The following is an 18,039-nucleotide window of genomic DNA, read 5'->3' as shown; positions in this document are numbered from 1 at the left end:
GCCATCAACAGTTCTGGAATCTTTTAGTTTGGTTCACTGCAAATTTACGTTTACAAATGGTATATAGCTTCCGCGAAAGTCGACACAGATGAAACTTACGAGAAAGGGAATTATTCATATATTTATATTACAGATGAGCCAACAAAGGCCATGCGTGGTTTTAAAGCACACGAGACTCTCTATTATAGTCGAAAGAGAGAATCTATTTTTACAAATTCAAGATTCATGAAATGTAGTTATTCAGAACCTCCAGTAGATGATGCAATTAGCTCAGAACTCACGGTCGGGGAAGAGAATCGGAGCAACAAGTGACCAGATGAAGAGACCAGCAGTTGCCCAGCTAGTCACTACACGGACCCACACANATGAAATGTAGTTATTCAGAACCTCCAGTAGATGATGCAATTAGCTCAGAACTCACGGTCGGGGAAGAGAATCGGAGCAATAAGTGACCAGATGAAGAGACCAGCAGTTGCCCAGCTAGTCACTACACGGACCCACACAGAAGGCCACCCGACATCTACCAGCTTACCACTTTCACCCACTGAAGTTGACCAGCCGGTTAACAGCATCGCAGAGTACATGCTAGCGAGAGAGAAGATGATGTGGAAGAATGCGTATGAGTATGACACTGGTTTCTTACACTCTTTCTCTTCCTTCTCATCTGCTTTCCCGTCTAACGGAAGCAGAGGCTTCTCTGAAATTTTTCAATGAGAGGTAAATACCTTATCATACTTAGCTCTTAAGCACTCACAAAAAGGTTTCAAAATATGGGATTTGAAATACAGGTTTCAGTTCAGATTTGATTCAAGCTTTCAATCAAATAAACCCTTATCATGCAAAAAAAAAGGAAGCGGAATTTGAGAGAAGGGTTTTTTTTCTTCCAAAACATACCTGCGCGGGGAGAATCAGGAGGAGAGAGAAGAGTAGTTGAAGAACCAGCACGAACAGCGGAATATACAACAGAGAGAACAGTTGTGAGTAACCCAATGGTCATTGTGCCTGTTGAAACAGCTTTGGAGTGTTTGTGGAGACCATTGCACTCGTAGTCGCGGGGTTCACTTGCAAGTCCGCTGTAACAGAGGTACATGCAATAGAGAGATATAACCGATGCTGGTAAAATACTTCCACCGACCTGCCAAAAAGAAAGTTCATTTGACTTGAGTGAGCCTGAAGCAGAGAGCCAAGTAAGATACATATAAGAAAAATAGAGTCAAAACTTACAGCGGGATGCAAAACCACAACAGCAAAGACGAATACAAATATCAGAGTCATGAGAATGAAGAAGGTGTTGAGTCCACAATCATGTCCAGACGGAGTAAACCAATGGAAGAGAAGCCCAGAGAAGACGAATGTAGCCAAGTAGCATACAAGGGAAACAACGAGTAACGCAGCATACCTATATATAGAAAGTCAAATACTTAGATTGACAGTGGGATAATGAAGCCGCATATGATTTCGATTGCAAATATGTTAACTAACCAGAACTGCTCGTCATAGCCAACCCATGTGTCATTCCAACCATGAACGAAATCCAAAAGAAGCACAACTTGAACAAGAAGAAAGAATCCAGCACCAAACTTTGACATGGATTCTGAAAAATGTCAAACTGATTCTCATTAGTTCAAACGCTAATCCATTCACTCATCACTTTGGTTGGCAATTAAAAAAAAGAAACTGACCATAGAAACTGATGATTTCATTAGGAAGGAAGAACATCAAGATGACCAAAATGCACCAAGAGATAATTTTCATCATCCAACCACCATGGTGGATACCATCACGAGGGTCTTTCTGAGTTTTAACACCGATCATCATAACGGACAGAATAGCGAAAAATAAGAAATTCCCTAAGCTGACACGCAACACAGCATCAGTCTCAAACCATTCACGATCAGGTGTCTTGTGAAAATGGTTAATCCCTGCACCAATGTCGTCAACAATTAGTTCCATAAGATAAAAATATTGTTAACCATTAGAAGTATTTAAAAAATAAAATAAAGCAACTTACAAGGGAGCTTCTCCATGAGAGGAGCAGCAACCTCACGGAGAATCCATGAAACGATTAAGGAAAGAGCAAAGAGACCACAGTAAGCAATCCTTGCGGAACGTCTGCTGATACCAGAAACCACAGTACGGCAAGCATCGCAAGCACAAGCAGCACAACACGATGCGAGACAAGAAGCTGCAAACATCTTTCTTTCTTTCTTTCTCCTCCCAAGATCAAAAGGTTGTATTCAATTTTCAGCTGCTTAGTATCAAAGAATAAACGCAAAACACATATAATCAACAAAAACCCTAAATTCTAAATTCGGTTGGAGACGGAAACAAAAGCTTCTTTTTTTTTTTTTTCCAAAATCGAATGGAAAAATAATCAATTCAGCTCAGAAATAAAGAGAATGATTTGGAATCGATCCTATGAAATTGGAATTGGGTTCATATTTTTCCCAGATAAGAGATGGAATCAAAGTTTCTGATCTACACTTTAACCGAAGAGGCTAGTTTTTTAGTCTGATCGGATTTTACCCTCTAGAGAAGGAAAGAAATAAAGCAAACCAAAATCGACTTGAGAGAGAGAATCCAAATACCTTGAGCGATCGATCAAAAAAAAAACCCTTTGAGCTCTCTTTCTCCTCCAAAAGTAGAAGAAGAAACAAAATAAACAAACTCGGTATTTTCTCGCTCCTGATTTCGGACTTTTGACCAAACTAAAGTGGAATTTGGTGGGTGAAAAATATAAATCATCTAATAATATATATCCTTCATATTAAGCCCACTAAATGGCCCAATATTCCTTGTGTATTAAAAAAGCTTTTAATAATACAAACAAAACTCGTATAATTATAACCGCGTAAATACATTCTTTTGGATGCTTAAATGCTAACGGAGTTCCTTTTTTACCATACACACTGTTTCACGATAGACGGCAACTTCATACAATACAGTATAAAAGACTTTTGTTCACATGAGAACCGACCTGGATTGATGAGAGAAATACTCGATAGTGAGTTTCATTCATGTTGTGTTGGTGTACGGAACTACGGACCGTAACGTACGTATTAACAAATTTGTAGATGATGATCTGTAAAATACGTGTGTGATTGTAAAACACCCTCTGGATGCTGCAAGAGTCAGAGATCCTAGGTAAATGAGAGAAGTGGAAGGAAGCGAACAACGCATCATATCATTTTTATTTTTATTTTCCTTCTATTTTTTTCTCTCTTCTTTTTCCTTTTTCTTTGGTTTTGGGATCGCATATAAAATCCCTAAATTCCCGTCTTATGTAACGGACTTTTTAATAAGCCGCTTACGGCGTATCCGGCAAATCGGCCCAGCTCGATCCCATCTTCAATCAACGGCGGAGTTGATTTCGTCGGAGCTGGATTCAGCTTTTATCTTCTCCAGATCTCTCTCTCTCTCTCTCTAAACCGATTCTCACCTGTTTCTATATCCACCGGTTCGTTTCTGTTTCCCTCAATCTTTTGATTTCTCTCATCCCTCGATTGATCGTTTATAGTCCATTTCCTCCAACCTCTCCTAATCCATTTTGTTGTTGCTGTTGTTGTGAATTGTGATTTGTGTTTGATGGTTGATTGAAATTGAAATTGACGTTTCGCTTGGCCATTGTTGCTCTTATTTCCTTGTTTCCGCTTAAGATCCAAAAAAGCACGTCCTGTAATTGTAATGCCAATCATAAATAAAAGACTAACCTCGATTCGAAATTGCTGCTTCTCATTGACAATTAAAATGATCTCCAGATTCTTATATATATATATATATATCTTTGGTAGCTGGTAGAAATGGTTTATTTGATGGAAACATAAATCCCAACATTTACATTCAATCTGATTCTTCGTACCCTGTTTTGTTATTTGTGTAAACTTAATGGTGTGTCAAATGTTTCAGGTTGATTGATTAAAAGCCATGGTTCTTGATGGGCTTGTATCTTCACCATTAAGGAGACAACAGTGTCTAAAGATGCAGTGGGAAGATTTGGGTAGCTGCTCCACCGTTGTTCAGAGGCATCGATATCTCTTGACTGCATTGGCTCTTTTGGCATTCCTCTGCACTATTTATCTCTACTTTGCCGTCACTTTAGGCGCTAGGCACTCTTCCTGCTATGGCTTGACCGGTAAAGACAAGGCAATCTGTCAATTGCAACATGTTCAAGCTATCTCCAAAGGCAAACTTAAATTCTTCTAGAGTGTTTGTTTATTTATTGGTGATAGCTGATACCAACCCATTTATTATTCTTGTAATAAATAACATTCTTGTATCTTTTTTCTTTTCTTGATTCTAATATTGCTATTTGTGTGTATTATTATTACATGTTGAAACAAAAAAAACAAAAAAAAACAGATATTCATAATTGAAAGATAAACCATTTTGAGTCGATCAAACCTTTTTAGATACTTATTGTAACACATGCATTTATGTGTCTTTGGGAATACTTACCAGCGGAATAATGATATTGATTGCAGTGGGATATGATTTGTAACTCAAACAGGTTTAGACTATTGAGACTGAAGCCACAATGCTAGAAGTCAAAACATTTTCTGACATATCGTTGACAACTTAGTAATTGCTGCTACTAGACAAGTAAGTTTGGGTTCTTTTCAGTGATTAAATTCATTTTCAAAGTACATATAATTCAAATATACTTTGTGGATAAATTTTTTGATGACTTATTGCCCATTGTGATCTTATTGCTTTTCTTGTCACCATGTTCGTCTAAACTTTAGGGATTCACTGAACATAAGGGTTGGAACAGTCTTGCACACACCTTCAGAGTCATCCTCTGTTGATCTCCACGGGTTGATCCTCTTCATCATCGTTTTCAAAATGGGCTTCTAAATCTCCAGGTGATGAACGGATCCTCTCCAGCTCACTTGAAGCCTCTCTCATGTTTGGTCTTTTACTTCCTTTCCGGCTAAGACACTTTCGAGCAAGTTTTGCCACTGCCATCAGTTGGTTAAGGTTGCTTTCATCTTTGATCCGAATATCAATGATGTCAATCACTCTGTTTTCTTTCATGGCCTCGAGGAAATGAGTTGCCAACCCCCTTCCTTCCTCAGCACGGATTTGGGACAACGGTTTTTCTCCGGTTATGAGCTCTACCAGGACAACCCCGAAACTGTAAACATCACTCTTGTCAGTATATTGGCTTGATAGGAAGTACTCTGGATCCATGTACCCAAACGTTCCTGCAACCAGTGTTGTCAGATGAGTTTGATCAATGGTTACTGATCTTGAAGTTCCGAAATCAGAAACCTTAGCTCCGTATTTTTCATCCAGTAGGATATTGGTAGTCTTGATATCTCTGTGGTATATTGGAAAGGTTGCAGCTGAGTGCATGTATGAAAGAGCTCCTGCGATCTCTATGGCTATGCGAAGACGCACTTCCCAAGTCATCGCATAATCCTCGGATTCATCATGAAGGCGCTTGAACATATCTCCGTTGGGAACGTATTCATAAACCAAGATTGGAACCTCTGTTTCCAGGCAAAATCCCAAGAGCTTCACAATATTCCTATGGTTAATCTGTGAAAGAAGGATGATCTCATTGATGAACTTTTCCAGCTTATCTTCATCAACAACTTTGGATCTTTTAACCGCAATGATCTTTCCATCAACCAGCATGCCTTTATACACAGTTCCTTGGCTGCCTTTCCCAAGCACCCTCTTCACGCTAAAGTTATTGGTGGCTTTCTTCAACTCTTCTGAGCTAAATATCCTCGACATCTCTACATTACCGTCATTTGTAGTAGTTAGTTGTTGTTTTAACAACAAGCCTCCATTACGTCTGAAGAACTTCCTGCTACTGATGACCCTCCTTCGCTTTCTTATAAGTATGACCAACCCGAGTATCCCAACAAATAAAAACAGTAGTCCCAACAGACCTATAAGAACCCCTGCAACAACGAAGAAAAACATAAACTATACTACTTCATCCTCTGCCTTGTAGTATGGTCGATGCAAGGTGCCATTGGACTCACCTTGTAGCACGAGGGATCTGGCCGGCTTGATTATCTCGGGATCGAGCTCGCATCTGTAGCCTCCTGGAACGGAAACACAAGTGCCTTCTTCACAGACATTGGGTCCTTTGCAATCATCATTGTCTGCATATATAAAACTTTATCAGTATTTATGATCTGATTTATTCTGAATAATAGTCAAGGCCACAAAAAAAAAAAGAAAAAAAAAGAAACAAACACTTACCTATGCAACCCCCTCGAAGGTATGGGTTTCCTGTGAAGCCAAGGGAGCAATAGCAGTTTCTATAACTCATCTCGGAAAAGTAACCATACTCACAAAGACAACTATCACTGGATGAGTAAGATCTGTGATATGTTAAATTTATGCAACCGAAGGGGCTTCTAAAGCGTGGATCCGAAGTATCGAAGTACCAACCTAACTCTACCACCGCGTAGGCACCAGCATGGAACTGTTCTGGTTCGGTAACATTTGATGCGAATACCTCTTGCTGGACAAGAAATCAACCTTGCACCCTTCTCCTACTGTGGCCTCTATATTGACACCTAGCACTTGCGGACGCTCCACCGGTATCCTCGCCTGGCAACATTGTAACCGTCACATGTTGAGGTTGATACTTGTTGACTACTCTTGCTGTCTTCACAGCTCGATTCACAACCCAAGATCTCTGATTCAGTATCCGTCACCAACGCCTTTGTACTGCAACGAACCGCGAAAAGGCGATTCTCGTCTGTTAGAAAATATGGGCTTCCCCTGCCTGTGAAGTTCAAATCTGGTAGCGACTTTTGGGATCCTTGGCTAGTATTACTTGAACAACCCAACGAAGTCACAGGACCTTTGATGTGAACCACACCGTGTGGTTCATAATCTGGAAGAGAGATGCTCACCACTTCCCGGTTGATCATAGAGAGGAACGGAACAGTAGTTGTGTTAGACTCAGAAGTGGTTGCACTGTTGCAGATGACCTCGTACCAGCTGTTGAGATAACAATCCTTCCCGCCGATACCGAATGGGAACGGAATCGAGATTCCTCCACAGCTTCTATTACAAGAAGCCGAAGCATTATTACTGTTTGGAGGTGTAGGTGTTGCTGCTGATGAGCCATTCATGAACAAAGTTAAGACATACACTACAATACATAAAAACCGGTAATTTTGTGTCTTCATATTTCTTTCTTTTTATTTATGATCAATCTCAATCAGCTTTTCTATGAAAAAAGAAGTTATAAGGACCCGCCAGGTCTGATGTTAAAGGTCAAGAGAAGCAAGTTACAAAGCATCCCTATAAAAAACTTGGTCAATGTCAATATGCCTAAGGGATTATAAAAATCCAATCTTGTTTTAATGGCCATATGAAAATAGACCAACCATACTATACTCATTTGACCATCGTCACAATGCTGGCATGTTCGTTCAATGAATCAGGGATACAAAACAAAGTTGACCAAAAATTACGTTAACTTAAAAGTCAACGAATAGACCAGTCAAATCAAATGTAATCCATGTAGTGGCGATGACATGGTTAACGGATAGATGACGTGGTCATCTTCGGTTTCTATCTTTTAATCTCGGCAACTAAGGTCATAGCGTAAGAAAGAAGGTTCCAAGGTATCTCCTATGAGAAACTGATGGAAACACATATAAATATATTTACAGACTAAAACATTCTTTATTTCTTGGTTTCATGATGCAAATTGTGCGTATTGTTACATGGTGAAAAGCTAGAATTCATAATTGAAACTTGAAAGATAACAATGTTTTTCATCAAATGCAGTGGTACACATGCATTGTTTCGAGTTGACCATCACCACGTTCGTGGAGGAACCAGAGGCTCAACATCAGATGTGGAGGATCCATTATTAAACATAGAGGCTGGAGCAGTCGTCATACCAACATCCCAAGTGTCGTCAAAGTTAAGTTCCATGGCTTGATCCTCCTCATCATCATCGTCTTCATTACGAATCTCTGAATCATAAGGTGATGAACGAACCCTCTCCAGCTCAAGCGAAACTTCTCTCATGTTAGGCCTTTTCTTTCCTTTTCGGTTTAAACATCTCTTAGCGAGTTTTGCCACTGCCATCACTTGGTCCAGGTTGCATTCATCTTTGATCCGATCATCTACTAGGTCAAGAACTCTGTCCTCTTTCACGGCTGCCACAAATTGAGCTGCAAAACCCCTGTTTTGTTCAGACTGGACACGGGAGGACGGCTTTTCCCCGGTAATGAGCTCCACGAGGACAACTCCAAAACTGTACACATCACTTTTATCCGTAAACTTGCTTGATTGAAAGTACTCCGGATCCACGTACCCAAAAGTACCTGCAACTTGAGTTGTCAAGTGAGTTTGATCTAAGGTTACTGATCTTGAAGTTCCAAAATCCGACACCTTAGCCTGATATTTCTCATCTAGTAGTATATTGGTAGTCTTGATATCTCTATGGTATATTGGAAATGAGGCAGCTGAGTGTAGGTACGAAAGTGCTCCTGCGATCTCTATTGCAACGTGAAGGCGCACTTCCCATGTCATTGTGTAATCATCAGATTCATCTCGAAGACGCTTGCATAAGTCTCCGTTTGGAACAAACTCGTAAACGAGGACTGGAACTTCTGTCTCAAGACAACATCCCAAGAGTTTAACAATGTTTCTGTGATTGATTTGTGCTAGAACAACAACTTCATTGATAAACTCTTCTACCTTGTCTTCATCCATGGCTTTCGACCTTTTCACTGCAACGATTCTACCATCAACGAGCATACCTTTGTAAACAGTACCTTGACCTCCTTGCCCAAGAACCCTATTCTTGTTAAAGTTATCAGTAGCTTTCTCCAACTCATTGGAGCTAAATATCTTTGACATCTCTACATTGCCTTCTTTTCTAGCTAACTGTTGTTTTAACAACATACCTCCATTACGTCTGAAGAACTCTCTCTTCCGAATTATCCTCCGTCGCTGCTTAATGAACTTGTACAACCCGAAAATTCCGAAGGCAAAAATCAATAGTGCTGAACCTATAAGAACACCTGCACCAACAAAAGAACAGCATGTACAGAACAGAACGATAATATGTTCAACACAACGCTCAGGATAAACACAAATTGACTTTTACCTTGAATCACTGGTTTGAGCTGTTCTGGTTTCTTTGGCTCACACTCAAACCAACCGGGCCTATTCACACAAGTTTGGTCTTTACACCTTTTGCGTCCTTCTTCGAGTTTACACTCATCAATATCTACAAATCCGATTCATAATTAACAATAGATGACTTGGTCTATGGTTGCAGAAAGATAAACGTATCTCTTACCTACACATCCACCTGGAAGGAATGGATTCCCTGTGTAACCCATCGAGTTACAAAAGCAACTCCTATAGCTGAATCCAGAGAAATAGCCATACCAGCACACGCAACTCGACTCGACACCGTACCCGCCACCTTGTGATGGATCTGACACATTTGTACAACCTATGGGGTTTAAAACACGGGGATCCGAAGTATCAAAGTACCATCCAAGCTCGACCACCGCGTATCCGTCACCATGAAACTTTTCTGGCTCTGTAACATTGAAACTAGAATACTTGTTGCTCGTCAAAAAAGCAACTTTGCATCCTTCTTCTGTTGTGTTGCGATCTTCAGGGATCTCTAAATTGACTCCAATTACTTGCATCTCCCCTTCTGGTATCCTCGTCTGACAACATTTATAACCATTGCATATATCGTTTCTTGTTCTTTGGCTGCTGCTACTGTTTTTCTTGTCACAACTTGACTCGCAACCGATGATCTGAGATTTGACATTCGTCATAACGGCCTTGACGTTGCAACCAACAACCATGAGGAGGTTCTTGTCAGTGAAAAAAAAGGGGCTGCCTTGGCCGGCAATGTTTAAAGGCGGATGCTGAGATGGTCCAGATGAGCAACCGGACGAAGTTACGGGACCTTTGATGTGAACTACTCCATCTCCCAAATGGTGTGGAAAAGAGATTTTCACCAATTCTCTATTGATTCTTGAGAGAAACGGAACAGAGTTTTTGCAGGCAACCTCGTACCACGGGTTAAGATAGCAATCTTTCGCACCAATACCGAACGGGAAAGGAATTGACAAGTCTCCGCAGACTCTGTTACAAAGATCTGGAGGTTTTCTTGCGGATGAGACGCCATTGATGAACAGAGATAGTAGAACAGAGATAACTAGTAGAATACAGAGGAGTTTGTGAGTCTCTGTCTTCATAGTGATGTTTTTCTTGTTCATGTTCTCTCTCAACTTTTGAGTCTTATAAATGTCGTGTGGTGTAACGAAGGAAGAAAACAAAAATCAAGACTGGTATAGCTTGACGAAAATGTCAGATCAGATGTGATAAGATGGATCATGCGTGAAAAAAGATGCAAAACAATGTTGACCAAGTTACTCTAAAAGCACAAAAATGTCAATTATCTCATGACCACTCAAATATAATCAAATATAATGGAGATGACGTTGACTCTCTTGATATATGACAAATAAAATAACGACACTTGACAGAAGAAGTCTGTTTAAACAAAGTTAGCAGCTGAATGGCGACGATGACAAGTCCAACATCCAAGTAATTTGACCCCTCATAGCTGACGTGGACAAGTTTTGGTCTTACTTTTTTGTAAGAAATAAAGAATTGGATGTGACAAGTCACAAAGAATAACTCCTCCCCCACTAATCGTCGACTACTCTTCCCCCGTTGTTGTCATCTGAAGAGACCAACGAAACTTCCGACAAATCTTGATACTGATCTTTGCTAGTTTAACGTTCTGATTAAAGAATAATCTATAATCTCCCATGTCATCTTCTTATTTGCAAACCCTAAATTTTGAAGAGAACATATATAGTGGTTTTACAGCTTCTTACACTTATTATTAACACGCTTGTTTGTTAAAAAAAAAAAAAAACACGCTTTATAATTCCTACAAGCAAACGCATTGAACACAAGTTTCCAGCAGAGTCTTAATATACACGCGGTTTAAAAATCATCTTTTTGGTTGATTTCCATGAGTTCCTCCTCCTCTTCGTCTTCGATTTCGGTGTGGACATCTAAACCTTCAGGTGATGTACCAATCCTTTCTAGCTCCATTGAAACCTCTCTCATGTTTGGCCGCTTCTTCCCTTTCCGGTTAAGACATTTTCGGGCGAGTTCTGCTACCGCCATTACTTGCGCCTGCTTGCCTTCGTCTTTGATCCGAATATCAATTATGTCAACAACTCTGTTCTCTTTCATTGCTTCGAGGAAATCAGTTGCCAAACCTCTGCCTTCTTCAGACCGGACACGTGACATTGGTTTTTCTCCCGTTATGAGCTCCACCAACACAACCCCGAAACTGTAAACATCGCTTTTGTGAGTGTATTGGCTCGACATAAAGTACTCTGGATCCATGTACCCGAATGTTCCCGCAACTAATGTTGTCAAGTGCGTTTGATCAATAGTTATGGATCTTGAAGTTCCGAAATCAGACACCTTTGCTCTGTATTTCTCATCCAATAGTATATTGGTAGTCTTGATATCTCTGTGGAATATTGGAAACGATGTAGCTGAGTGCATGTATGTAAGAGCGCCTGCCGTCTCTATGGCTATGCGAAGCCGCACTTCCCAAGTCATCGTGTAATCATCAGATTCATCATGAAGCCGTTTGTACAAGTCTCCATTGGGTATATATTCGTACACTAAGATTGGAACTTCTGTCTCCAAGCAACATCCCAAAAGTTTGACTATGTTGCGGTGATTCATTTGTGAGAGAAGAACGACCTCATTGATAAACTCTTCCAATTTGTCCTCGTCCACTAGTTTTGATCTTTTAACCGCAACAATCCTCCCATCTATCAGCATTCCCTTGTACACAGTGCCTTGACCGCCTTGGCCAAGCACCCTATTAATGCTGAAGTTATCAGTGGCTTTCTCCAACTCTCTTGAGCTGAATATTTTTGACATTTCAACACTACCGTCCGTTGTTGTCAGCTGTTGTTTCAACAACAATCCTCCATTACGTTTGAAGAAATTCATGCTACGGATGATCCTCCTTCGCTTTCTAATGAGTTTGAACAACCCGAAAATACCAACAACCAAAAACAGAAGTCCCAACAAACCTATAAGGACCCCTGAAGCAACAAAGGAAAAAATAAGGTACACTAATTTCTCTGTTCTATAGAAGACACGGTATTATTTTGACTAACCTTGAAAAACAGCGGGTTTGGCTGGCTTGGTTGTCTTTGGCTTGCACCCGTACGTACCAACAATGTTCTCACAAGTGTCTTCTCCACAGTTATTGGGTCCTTTGCATTCATCAATGTCTACATATTTGAATCATAAATATTTTCTGATTGATGGTGACGATTATTAGAAGAAAAATAATAAAAGAAAATACAAGCAAGTTACCTATGCATCCGCCTCGTATGTATGCGTTTCCTGTGTAGCCAGTGTTGCAATGACAGTTCCTATAATTGATCCCTGAAAAGTATCCGTATCCGCAAAGGCAGCTGTCCAACGAGGTGTAAGATCCATTAGAACGAGTCAGATTTTTGCAACCCAAGGGGTTCCTAAAGCGAGAATCTGAAGTATCAAAGTACCACCCTAGCTCTACCACCGCATAGCCATCGGCATGGAATTTTTCTGGCTCCGTAACATTTGACGGAAAATACCTCGTTTTCGTAAAAAAAGCAACTTTGCATCCTTCTCCTCCTGTACCGTTACTGCTCTCTATCTTAACACCTATCGCTTGGAGACGGTCAGTTGGTATCCTTGCTTGGCAGCATCTGTAACCGTTACAAATCGAGTTTGTAACTTCTTTACTATTCTTGCTGTCTTCACAACTCGACTCACAACCCAAGATCTCTGATTCAATATCCGTCATCAACGCCTTTGTACCACAACCAACAGCCACAAGGCGGTTCTCGTCGGTGAGGAAATATGGGCTGCCCTTGCCTGTGACATTCAAACCCGAGAGCGACTTTTGAGGTCCTTGACTAGAACAACCCAACGAAGTCACAGGACCTTTGATGTGAACCAGTCCGTGTGGTTCATAACCATCTGAAAGAGAGATGTTCACCACTTCCCTGTTCATTCTAGACAGGAATGGAACAGTTGTTCCAGAAGACCCGGGAGTGGTGGTGTTACATACAACCTCGTACCAGTTGTTGAGGTAGCAATCCTTCCCGCCGATTCCGAACGGGAACGGGATCGAGATTCCTCCACAGGTTCTGTTACAAGGAGTTGACGAATTACTAGTTGAAGGTGTTGCTGCTAATGAGCCATTCATGAGCAGAGGAAGGAATGACACTACAATACATAGGAAGCAGTAAGTCTTTGTCTTCATTATTCTGTTTTCTTTTTCTTGATCTGATCAATCTGCTCATTTTGAAGAAAAGAAAAGTAAGTACTTGCATGATCTGATGATGAAAAAGTCCAAAGAAGTTTATGAAGAAGCGTGAAGAATGTTACATATCATTAAAATACTATTAAAAAATAGCTCTACGCCTCTACTCCAGCTAAGCAAACTCGAGAATTAGGAAAACAAAATAATTTTATACTGATGAATGAACAGTAGAGAACGTAGACCCTGGTGTTGTTTACGCTATTCCAGATACTAAGTCAAACTACAGAATTAGGAGGGAGAAAAAAACAACAAGAAGAGCATCGTAACCACTGAAAGGCTCTTTTTGTGAAGTGGGAACAGAGTGCTCTGCTAATGTGAGAAGTGAAAACAGAGTGCTCTGCTTTTATGAGAAGTGAAAGTGAGTTAGATTAAATGATCTAGTTTGATTTCATATTCATAATTCATAAGCACGCTAAACAAATCCTTTGTATAAGTAGGAGATCGGAGTCAATTAAATGACAGATATTTCAAACCACTTCAGATGCTCTTGTAACTCAACAATAATTCCCTATAAATAAATTAAATTCATTCATACTTAACAAAAACAGAATTCAGGGATATACATGCAAATAAAAACATCCATAATTCAGTCATCAATATACATGCAAATCAAGTCTTGCCACCACCAATCCACATTTCATTTTAACAGTGCATGTAAACTTTTATAGATGTACACATATGACATATATCATATACGTTCCAGCAAAGTCTTATATTCACGCGGTTTAAAAATCATCTTCTCTGTTGATTTCCTTGACTTCATCCTCCTCTCCGTCTTCGTTTTCGGTGTGGACATGTAAACCTTCGGGTGATGTACGAATCCTCTCTAGCTCTATTGAAACCTCACTCATGTTTGGCCGCTTCTTCCCTTTCCGGTTAAGACATTTTCGGGCGATTTTTGCTACCGCCATTACTTGCGCCAGATTGCTTTCGTCTTTGATCCTAATATCAATGATGTCAACAGCTCTGTTCTCTTTCATTGCGTCGAGGAAATCAGTTGCCAAACCTCTGCCTTCTTCAGAACGGACACGTGACATTGGTTTTTCTCCAGTTATGAGCTCCACCAACACAACCCCAAAACTATAAACATCGCTTTTGTGAGTGTATTGGCTCGACATGAAGTACTCTGGATCCATGTAACCAAAAGTTCCGGCAACTAAGGTTGTCAAGTGAGTTTGATCAATAGTTATGGATCTTGAAGTTCCGAAATCTGAAACCTTTGCTCTGTATTTCTCATCCAGTAGTATATTGGTAGTCTTGATATCTCTGTGGAATATTGGGAAAGATGCAGCTGAGTGCATGTATGTAAGAGCTCCTGCCGTCTCTATGGCTATGCGAAGCCGTACTTCCCAAGTCATCGTGTAATCATCAGACTCATCATGAAGCCGTTTGTACAAGTCTCCATTAGGAATATATTCGTACACTAAGATTGGAACTTCCGTCTCCAAGCAACATCCTAATAGTTTCACTATGTAGCGGTGATTCATTTGTGAGAGAAGAACGACCTCATTGATAAACTCTTCCAATTTGTCTTCGTCCACAAGTTTTGATCTTTTAACCGCAACAATCCTCCCGTCTACTAGCATTCCCTTGTACACAGTGCCTTGACCACCTTGCCCAAGCACTCTGTTCACACTAAAGTTATCAGTGGCTTTTTTCAACTCTTTTGAACTGAATACCTTTGACATCTCTACATTTCCATCCTTTGTAGTGGTTATTTGTTCATTTAGCAGCAAGCCTCCATTTCGTTTGAAGAACTTCTTGCTTTGGGTGATCCTTCTCCTCTTCTTAATGTACTTAAACAACCAGAATATCCCAGCAAAAAACAATAATCCAGATAAACCTATAGCAATGCCTGCACCAGCCAATGTAAAAAAAGATAAGGTACATTATCCTCTACTCTTAGCTTATAGTTTATTAGTTAAAAGATGCCACTCACCTTGAATCATGGTGAATTTGGCAGGCTTGTTTGTATTGGGTTTAGGCTTGCACGTGTATGCCGATCCAGGCATGTTAACACAATAAGTCCCTTCACCACATCTATGCTGCCCTTCGCATAAATCAGTTTCTACACAATTTTGAATCATAATTATTGATGATATAATCCCTTTTTGAGCTAACAAAAGAAGAAAACAGTTCACTTACTTACCTATGCAGCCACCTCGAAGGTATGGGTTCCCTGCGTAGCCAGAGTTGCAATAGCAATTCCTATAACTCGTCCCAGATAAGTAATCATACTCGCAACTGCAACTTTCTGGGAAGTAATCACCATCGCTGGTCAAATTTGCGCAACCCAAGGGGCTCCTAAAGCGAGAGTCCGAAGTGACAAAGTACCATCCTAACTCTACCACCTCGTATCCATCGCTATGAAACTGTTCTGCCTCTGTTACATTCAACGGCGAATACCTTTTGTTCGTCAAGAACGCAACCTTGCAACTTCCTTCTCCTCCCCCAGAGTTTTCTATATTGACGCTTATAACCTGAGGACGCCCCACCGGTATCCTTGCTTGGCAGCATCTGTAACCGTTACATATCGAGTTTGTTACTTGTTCACCACTCTTGCTCTTTTCGCAGCTGGATTCACAACCCAAGATCTCTGATTCAATATCCGTCATCAAAGCCTTTGTACCGCAACCAACCGCCACGAGGCGGTTCTCGTCAGTGAGGAAATATGGGCTACCTTTTCCTGTAACATTCAAACCCGTGAGCGACTTTTGGGATCCTTGACTAATATTATTACTAGAACAACCCAACGAAGTCACATGAGTTTTGATGTAAACTACTCCATGTTGGTCATATATCTCTGGAAGAGAGATGTTCACAACTTCTCTGTTAATCCTAGTGAGGAAGGGAACAGTTGTGCGGGATCCGGAGATGGTGCTGTTGCAGACAACCTCGTACCAGCTATTGAGATAACAATCCTTACCGATCCCAAAAGGGAATGGAATCGAGATTCCTCCACATGTTCTGTTACAAGGAGTTGAAGAATTACTATTTGGAGGTGTTGCTGCTGATGAGCCATTGATGAGAAGAGTAAGGACATATGCTACTACTGTAAATTGGAAGTTGTAAGTCTTTGTCTTCATACTTCTGTTTTCTTTAAGTTGATCTGATCAGTCTTCTCTTTTTAGAAAAAACATTTTTAAGTACTTTCTCTGATCTGTTGAAAAGGTCAATAGAAGTTTAGATAGAAGCGTGAAGCAAGTTGCAAAACATTAAAATACTATTACAAAATTCAACTCTACGCTTGAGGGATTCTGTTTAAATTAATGAATGAGAACATTGGATTATAAAATTCAATTTTTGAAGACCATATGTAACTCCAGAATTTGGAAAACAAAAAAAAACACAAGAAGAGCAATTTCACCCACAAAGGCTCTGTTTTGAGAACAGAGTACTGTACTTATGTGTTTGACCGAAATATCAGAAAAGCAAGTTGAAGAGAGAAAGACAACTGAAGAATGTTGAAAAATATATTGACCATGAAGACCTACTTGGCTAAAATTGTGAGGCTGTAAATCTAGGTACATCTTCAAGCTGATGCAAACAAGGTCTGAATCCGAGGCAGAATTGGCCCATTCCTACTGTATGTGAAGTCACTTATCTCAGGTATGTTTATTGAATCCTTTGTAGGAACCAGATTTATTTTGGTTTTGGTATGCGTTAGTATGGGGGTAATCTTGGATTGGCTTTAATTATGCCAACTAGTTCTGGAGAAATTTCATAGATAGAAATTTTAAGAGCTCTAGATGAAGTGACTTAATAAAAGGTGTTAGCTGAATCCTACATTATTTAGTGGTAAGCTATTTTGTTAATTGTTCTCATAACAGTCTCATTATGGCGATTGTTCTCTTGTTATGGGGTACACAAGAGTTTCATTACGGCACGTATCTTTGATTTAAAATATTTGCTTGCTACAGAATATGCAGGAGAACTAAGTGTTCCTATGCCCTTATGACTCAACTTCTTAATCCAAAGATCTAGACTCCCATCCTGTTCTTACCACCTGGAAGAGAGAAATTTTCACCAGTTCCCTGTTGATCCGTGAGAGGAACAGGACAGTTGTGTCGGACAACCCGGAAGAGATATTTGTGTTGCACACAACCTCGTACCAACCATTGAGATAACAATCTTTCCCAATGCCAAATGGGAACGGAATTGAGGTTCCTCCACAGGCTCTGTTACAAGTAGTTGACGAATTACCATTTGAAGGTGGAGACGTTGCTGCGGCCTGCGGGTGAGCCATTGACGAGCTGCAGAGTTAGAACAGAGACTACAAAACATATGACGTTGCAAGTATTTGTCTTCTTCATACTTCTACAATTTCTTTTAAATAGTCTGGTAGATATTCTTTTATCTTGTGTGTGTGACAAAAGTCCAGTGACGCGTTCAAAGAAACCCTATTATTATCGTCGGAAGTCAACTCCGTGTGGATCCTTTCATCTCTCAATTATATTTGCTTATGTTTTGAAGTTTGACTTGACAGCAGAGAATATCAAGTAACAGTCAAGCTAAGCACAAAGCCCGTCTAGCTTAACCTTGTGGTCGTGGGTTCGAGCCCCACGGTGGGCGAATTTTTTTAAAATTTATGAACCACAATAATCCGCGTAAAGATGATTGGTGTGTCCTAATGAACCAGGTGCAACAACTAGAACTAC

At 40.2% G+C, this 18,039-nt stretch overlaps 6 protein-coding genes and 1 long non-coding RNA gene across 8 annotated transcripts; 2 read left to right on the top strand and 5 right to left on the bottom strand.

Annotated features, from left to right (window-relative positions):
* On the bottom strand, positions 12-2,722 carry LOC104775123 (probable serine incorporator). 2 transcript variants are annotated; one of them, XM_010499389.2, is made up of 8 exons: positions 2,589-2,722; positions 2,012-2,248; positions 1,683-1,922; positions 1,483-1,594; positions 1,225-1,399; positions 895-1,135; positions 373-697; positions 12-232 (listed from the first exon to the last, which is right to left on the bottom strand). In XM_010499389.2, the coding sequence occupies exons 2-7, from the start codon at positions 2,193-2,195 to the stop codon at positions 411-413; spliced, it is 1,239 nt and encodes a 412-aa protein (XP_010497691.1). In that variant the 5' UTR covers positions 2,196-2,248; positions 2,589-2,722; the 3' UTR covers positions 12-232; positions 373-410. The 2 variants fall into 2 exon arrangements, with proteins under 2 accessions (XP_010497691.1, XP_019099031.1); XM_019243486.1 differs by lacking the exon at positions 12-232 and having other exon boundaries at positions 376-697; positions 2,012-2,207.
* Positions 3,908-4,321, top strand: LOC104775109. Its single transcript, XM_010499384.2, has one exon. The coding sequence runs from the start codon at positions 3,925-3,927 to the stop codon at positions 4,201-4,203; it is 279 nt and encodes a 92-aa protein (XP_010497686.1). The 5' UTR covers positions 3,908-3,924; the 3' UTR covers positions 4,204-4,321.
* On the bottom strand, positions 4,539-7,227 carry LOC104775094 (wall-associated receptor kinase-like 5). The gene is given in 5 exon segments (XM_019243485.1): positions 4,539-5,912; positions 5,997-6,119; positions 6,220-6,468; positions 6,471-6,584; positions 6,587-7,227. Coding segments are annotated over 5 exon segments (2,181 nt in total). The 5' UTR covers positions 7,161-7,227; the 3' UTR covers positions 4,539-4,791.
* On the bottom strand, positions 7,643-10,683 carry LOC104775060 (wall-associated receptor kinase-like 4). The gene is made up of 3 exons (XM_010499362.1): positions 9,296-10,683; positions 9,101-9,223; positions 7,643-9,014 (listed from the first exon to the last, which is right to left on the bottom strand). Exons 1-3 carry the CDS (start codon positions 10,236-10,238, stop codon positions 7,798-7,800), a joined length of 2,283 nt encoding a protein of 760 aa, XP_010497664.1. The 5' UTR covers positions 10,239-10,683; the 3' UTR covers positions 7,643-7,797.
* LOC104775073 (wall-associated receptor kinase-like 3) lies at positions 10,783-13,615 on the bottom strand. Its single transcript, XM_010499369.2, has 3 exons — positions 12,385-13,615; positions 12,183-12,299; positions 10,783-12,107 (listed from the first exon to the last, which is right to left on the bottom strand). The coding sequence occupies exons 1-3, from the start codon at positions 13,319-13,321 to the stop codon at positions 10,978-10,980; spliced, it is 2,184 nt and encodes a 727-aa protein (XP_010497671.1). The 5' UTR covers positions 13,322-13,615; the 3' UTR covers positions 10,783-10,977.
* LOC104775038 (wall-associated receptor kinase-like 1) lies at positions 13,886-16,945 on the bottom strand. Its single transcript, XM_010499354.2, has 4 exons — positions 16,876-16,945; positions 15,531-16,541; positions 15,321-15,449; positions 13,886-15,236 (listed from the first exon to the last, which is right to left on the bottom strand). The coding sequence occupies exons 2-4, from the start codon at positions 16,465-16,467 to the stop codon at positions 14,107-14,109; spliced, it is 2,196 nt and encodes a 731-aa protein (XP_010497656.1). The 5' UTR covers positions 16,468-16,541; positions 16,876-16,945; the 3' UTR covers positions 13,886-14,106.
* Positions 16,912-17,864, top strand: LOC104775052. Its single transcript, XR_765669.1, has 2 exons — positions 16,912-16,990; positions 17,302-17,864. It is a non-coding gene; the product is annotated as an uncharacterized LOC104775052 (long non-coding RNA).

The sequence above is a fragment of the Camelina sativa genome, chromosome 3 (genome assembly GCF_000633955.1).
Source record: "Camelina sativa cultivar DH55 chromosome 3, Cs, whole genome shotgun sequence".
Taxonomy (NCBI): Eukaryota; Viridiplantae; Streptophyta; class Magnoliopsida; order Brassicales; family Brassicaceae; genus Camelina; species Camelina sativa.
Note: the sequence above shows the minus strand (reverse complement) of the source record. Positions and strands in the feature narration are given on the sequence as shown.

Coding starts and splice junctions, on each gene's coding strand:
- LOC104775038 (XM_010499354.2), bottom strand. CDS start 16,467: ATGAAGACAAAGACTTACAACTTCCAATTTACAGTAGTAGCATATGTC. Junction 15,450..15,530: donor CCTTCGAGGTGGCTGCATAG/GTAAGTAAGTGA, acceptor AAAATTGTGTAG/AAACTGATTTATGCGAAGGG. Junction 15,237..15,320: donor CAAATTCACCATGATTCAAG/GTGAGTGGCATC, acceptor TGGCTGGTGCAG/GCATTGCTATAGGTTTATCT.
- LOC104775109 (XM_010499384.2), top strand. CDS start 3,925: ATGGTTCTTGATGGGCTTGTATCTTCACCATTAAGGAGACAACAGTGT.
- LOC104775123 (XM_010499389.2), bottom strand. CDS start 2,195: ATGTTTGCAGCTTCTTGTCTCGCATCGTGTTGTGCTGCTTGTGCTTGC. Junction 1,400..1,482: donor GGCTATGACGAGCAGTTCTG/GTTAGTTAACAT, acceptor TTCTATATATAG/GTATGCTGCGTTACTCGTTG. Junction 1,136..1,224: donor TTGTGGTTTTGCATCCCGCT/GTAAGTTTTGAC, acceptor TCTTTTTGGCAG/GTCGGTGGAAGTATTTTACC.
- LOC104775060 (XM_010499362.1), bottom strand. CDS start 10,238: ATGAACAAGAAAAACATCACTATGAAGACAGAGACTCACAAACTCCTC. Junction 9,224..9,295: donor CCTTCCAGGTGGATGTGTAG/GTAAGAGATACG, acceptor TCGGATTTGTAG/ATATTGATGAGTGTAAACTC. Junction 9,015..9,100: donor GCTCAAACCAGTGATTCAAG/GTAAAAGTCAAT, acceptor TTGTTGGTGCAG/GTGTTCTTATAGGTTCAGCA.
- LOC104775073 (XM_010499369.2), bottom strand. CDS start 13,321: ATGAAGACAAAGACTTACTGCTTCCTATGTATTGTAGTGTCATTCCTT. Junction 12,300..12,384: donor CATACGAGGCGGATGCATAG/GTAACTTGCTTG, acceptor TCAAATATGTAG/ACATTGATGAATGCAAAGGA. Junction 12,108..12,182: donor CAAACCCGCTGTTTTTCAAG/GTTAGTCAAAAT, acceptor TTGTTGCTTCAG/GGGTCCTTATAGGTTTGTTG.